This window comes from Montipora foliosa, chromosome 1 (genome assembly GCF_036669935.1).
Source record: "Montipora foliosa isolate CH-2021 chromosome 1, ASM3666993v2, whole genome shotgun sequence".
Classification (NCBI taxonomy): domain Eukaryota; kingdom Metazoa; phylum Cnidaria; class Anthozoa; order Scleractinia; family Acroporidae; genus Montipora; species Montipora foliosa.
Window position 1 is genome coordinate 1,191,561 of NC_090869.1, and position 5,000 is coordinate 1,196,560.

The following is a 5,000-nucleotide window of genomic DNA, read 5'->3' on the forward strand; positions in this document are numbered from 1 at the left end:
TTTAACTCATCAACTGGGGGGTCCTAGGGCCCTTGACGGGTTCATGGGTTAATCAATCAAATACTAGTATTACATGTACATGTATGTCCCCACCATTACCCTAGTCAACCCCCCCCCCCCCTTAATTAACCCATTGACTCCTGAGAGTGAGACTAAACAGATTTTACTCTGTCTAATGCCAGATGATTAAATTACTCATCAACTGGAAGCATCCTAGGGCACCTGAGAAGCCAGTGAGTTAATCAAACAGTAAGTTTTGGCATGTTGATACACAAAGACTATGCCAGTTGTTTCCAAGAACTACTAAAACATTTACTATTCTCAACTGGATAATTCCATTAGTTAAGCAAAGAACACCCCCAAATAGATTTGTGTTATGGGTTGGTCAAAAGAAACAAAAACAGAACCATCCTCATCATTATCACCCCACTCTACCACAGTTGATCTTGAGCACACTTTTTCCACTTTTTCATGTCTGTGGTTTCTCATCTTTTCTGGAATTGTCAAACACTCACTGCATGTATACAATGCTGTCTTAAACCTCTCAGTCCTGAGAAAGAGACTATCTAATGCCAGGCAATTTTACTCTTTAAAGGGAGACACTTCAGGGATGAATGGGTTAATAACTGCATGAGTCAGATAATAAGTCAGGGTGGTTAAGTGGTTAATTCAACCGCGCCTCCCACCTCTGTGACCCAGGTTCTACCCTGGCCTTGAGGTCTTATGTGGGCTGAGTTTCAGTCAATCTAAATCTGACTCAGAGGCTTTTTCTCCGGGTACTCCGGTTTTTCTCCCTCGTCAAAATCGACTCTAGATCATTAACATCCAGGTGGATACCCTCGTATAGGGATAACCTCTGGTATCTCTCCCTTTCATTGTACTGAATGAATAAAGTTGGTATTATTATTATTATTATTATCATTATTATTATTATTATTATTATTATTATTATTAGTATGCTTGATTCTGATCGTCACCCTGTCCCTGAATATTCTGCTGCATACATGTAGATGTATCTAAATACTAAAAATAAGAACACTTACCGCAAGACACAATATGATATATGATCTCATATGAACCGGTAAAAATTCAATCAAGAGAGTATACCTGTAAAAAAAGTTAACTCTTGTCACAGAATGGTGAAAATAATCACATGGCATCTTGTAATGATAACACAGTTTTTTTTTTTCATTTTTAAAAGTAAAATTTCACCAGACTTTAAAAACAATGGTTATTACTAATAACTACGGCAAAACTTATACATGCAAAAAGTCAGCCAAGACTAGTGTTCTTGACTTACGCCTCTTCAACTGTAATGTTCAGAGCTGTGCATTTAAACAGCAAGACTATACACATTATTGTGAAGATTCAAATATTCAGGGAATTAGCTAGAGGATCTTTAGGTAGTTGCTGGGTTGGGGCAGTGGCGACAGCACTTGCCTACCACCAATGTGGCCCATGCAGGTTTTGATTCCACGACTTAGCATCTTACATGTGAATTGAGTTTGTTGGTTCTCTACTCTGCTTCAAGAGGTTTTTCTCCTCTCCTCAAAAACCATCTTATGATTAATTTGATACAAGTTGATTTACATTGTCAATACTGCCCCAGTGCAAAATACACTTGACACTTAATAAAGTTCAATTTATTTTTTTTTAATAATTACATGCCATTTAAAGCTCTGCTTTAATTGCCATAATTCGTTACCTAAGTGGCAAACCACTTTCAGGACACTGCCAATTTGATCTTTAATCTCATGTACTTTAAATCAGATTTCAGCTTAATTAGCTGATAATGCCATGGTTCTGTCAACTGTCAAAAATCCACAATGGACATACATGTAATGCCACTCACAGTTATTTTAAAATATAAAGGCAACCTCCACTCTTGCTACAGAATAAGTTTAAACTGAAGAAAATTATGTTTACAAACAAAATTAATTTGTTCGAAATTTGTTTTTAAAAAAGTGTTTACACCCTGAAAAGTGAATTTTAAAATCACTTATTTTCACTTTCAAATTTTGCAGCCGATGCCATCTTGAATAACTGTGAGGTGTTGCGGTTTCCATATTGTTCTAACACAAAGAGCTTTTGTCTAATAACAATAGGGCAACCATAACATGTCACAATAATTATTCAAGATGGCGGCGCCCGCAAAATTTGAAAACAAAAATAGGCGATTCCCAAACATTTCTTTCGAATACAAACCCTTTCTTTGAAAATATTTTAGACTGACTTGACTGTAACAGTTATTTCCTGTGATTTAAAGATACTTTTTTGTTGAAGTGGAGGTTCCTTTTAAAGGGGAATTTAGGCCTCCACTTTACAAATGCACAAGTGAGCATTTATCACTTACAGATCTTACTCAGTCTAATTTCTCAAAGGGTAAACCCTCAAAGGTGAAAATATTTAGCAACTTCCAACCCATGCCAATGACAACATAAATGACAAAACAATAGGATTGGAGGAGAAAAACATTATCGTGCAACATGTGTGTTTTCATTTGCAGTCCCCTGGAAAATGGTTGGCTCAGTTGGTTGAGCATAATTTGGACTGCTGTACACGAGGTAGAAGGATCAAACCTCTGGTACGACCAACACTCAGGGTCTTAAAATAACAAAGGAAAAAGTGCTGCCTTCATAACAACATCTGCAAAATGGCTAGACTTCCTTGTCTTCTCAGATGAGGACAATAAATCATAGGCCTTGTCTCTTATGACTGGTGTGGGACGATAAAAAACCCACACTCTATTCGAGAACAGTAGGAGTGTGTTGGTTTCTCACTCATTCTGTTCTGAGAGCACCTGTTAAATCTACTTGTTATTCGGTTAAGACTGTAAACTGCACGGCTGCAATAGAGCAGTCTGGAAAAGTCCCCCACAAAGTGTTTTACATTGACCTTGAAAAGCCCCAAGGGGGGTGGTTCATTCATTCATGCATTCATGCATTCATGCATGCATGCATGCATGAATTCATTCAATATGAGCATGCAAAAATGAATAGTTTACTTTCTATCTTTACATGATCCCTATTCCAAACTGAATGAATGAAAATAATAAATTGTTTAATTGACATGTTGGAGTGATAATTTTCTGTTGCAATATTGCCCTCGTAATTGCTTTAGGACAGTGCCTACTAATTCAAAGGTATTCTTGCGCGGCGCAGTTAATACTGACTATGTGGGAAAGGCAGTTCTTAACAAGTGCTATATTGAAATCCAAAAAGAAAATTGGGGGTAACCACGCATTTTTCAAAGATAATTAATCAACAACATTTGTAGAAAGCTTTAAAGTACAAAGCGATGTATGGCGTTCTTTACCAAAATGAAGCTTAATAACATGATCTCTGAAAAATGCGTGGTTAATCTCAATTTGATTTTTGGATACCACGAGCACTTGCTAAGTTCTGCTTCCTCTGCATAGTTTTAAACCACGCAAAAATACCCTTGTGTTAGTAACCACCACCAATAGATTGGAAACCCCAATATCTTGAGATGTGCAGAGCGTATGCGCAATAAAAATAGTAGGCACCATCCTTAACATCAACTCTGTTTATGGAATGGTGGTGATATTTATACTTACATGGATGGTATACCGCCAATACCAATTCCTACCAAGGAGCGTAACGCAATGATCCATACATAATGAGGTGAGAAGGAACTAAGGAAACCAAAATAACCCAGCCAGCTTGCACTTACAATAATCATCTAAAGGAGGCAACAAAAATTGAAACAGTCATGAATTACATTTATGGTTGGAGCTCAAAAATAATAAGCAATGCAGCTTTTGTACATTTTGCAACCATAATAATTATTTCATTGTCTGCACCCCAAATATCATTAGCAATACAAACTGTATCTGTTGTGTGGAGTGATATTAAAGGTGATGCCTTCAAGGAACAATTATTTGTACTTAATATTGACTGAGTAGGAGAGCCAGAAGAGAAAATATCTGGCTCAAGGTCATAGCATAATTATGCACTGAGAGCAGTGTGCCCTAACTGAGAGTTGTCTCTTCCCATTTGAACCGACCTAACCAGATCAGTAAGTGCTTTATAATTATAATTATTATGACCTAACAAAGTTTTGAAGTATGTTGTATATTGGTTTTCTTCAGGATGTTCTCTTGTATGTGACTGGTGATGAATAAAATATTATCTTTTAGTTAGTTATGTAATCAAAGGTTTACGGTAACAAATCTGATCCAATCATCATACGCATTGGCCAATTTGTCAGGCGGGCCAACATTTCACCGATACACTGCCCAAGCGTCAGTCAATACTCTACCAACTTTGCAGGAGACAGAGAATTCAACCAGCTGTTGGATGATATCGTCGAATAGTTTCCAGTGCAGCGACAGACGGGCTGCAGAGAGGGAGGAACTGGGGGAATTTTTTTTCCTCCATGTTGTTTTCTCCTAAATCTCTTCCCCTTCCCTCACTCTTCCGTGATCCATACCAAAACCTACCCCTCCACTTTCAAACGTACTGTGCAGCACCTGACAGAACTACTTAACAAATTAGTACCCCCCACATAATTATATTAAAGTCATTAATGTTGCATTTCCCGTATCTATTTAGAGTATGATGACTGCAATTATGAAAGACGACAAAAAAAGAACCATACAACACGCATTTGGCATAAAGGGGGAACACCGACCATGCCGCTTTCGGCATGACAGATAACTTCCTAGCATGAATAAAGCCTAATCTCCCCAGTGCTCTTGCAGACTGTACTGGATTGGACAAGTTTTAGGCAGGTAAAAGCCATTTTGACAATCTAAAAACCTAGCTCTCCACTGCACTAGAAAGCTAAATCTCCAGAAATGGAAAGAGCGTAGGTGGTAAAAATAGCTCTAATCTCCTTATCTCCCCAGCACTCATAGCCGACTCTGCCAGCGATTAACAAGACATTTTATAGCGATTCCTGTTTTAGCCAAGACAAACAATTGAGATATATGTTGCACTACATGGGTTAGATACAGTTTAGTTATTGTATTGGCCATG

General features: G+C 37.7%; 1 protein-coding gene across 2 annotated transcripts in view; it reads right to left on the minus strand.

Moving 5' to 3' along the window:
- Positions 1-5,000, minus strand: part of LOC137970037 (synaptic vesicle 2-related protein-like) — a 33,323-nt gene that overhangs the window by 17,891 nt on the left and 10,432 nt on the right. For both annotated transcript variants that reach the window (XM_068817454.1, XM_068816836.1), the window contains exons 5-6: positions 3,578-3,702; positions 1,044-1,107 (exon numbers count right to left, since the gene is read on the minus strand). In XM_068817454.1, the coding sequence (XP_068673555.1) occupies positions 1,044-1,107; positions 3,578-3,702 (189 nt within the window). The remainder of the gene's footprint in view (positions 1-1,043; positions 1,108-3,577; positions 3,703-5,000) is intronic.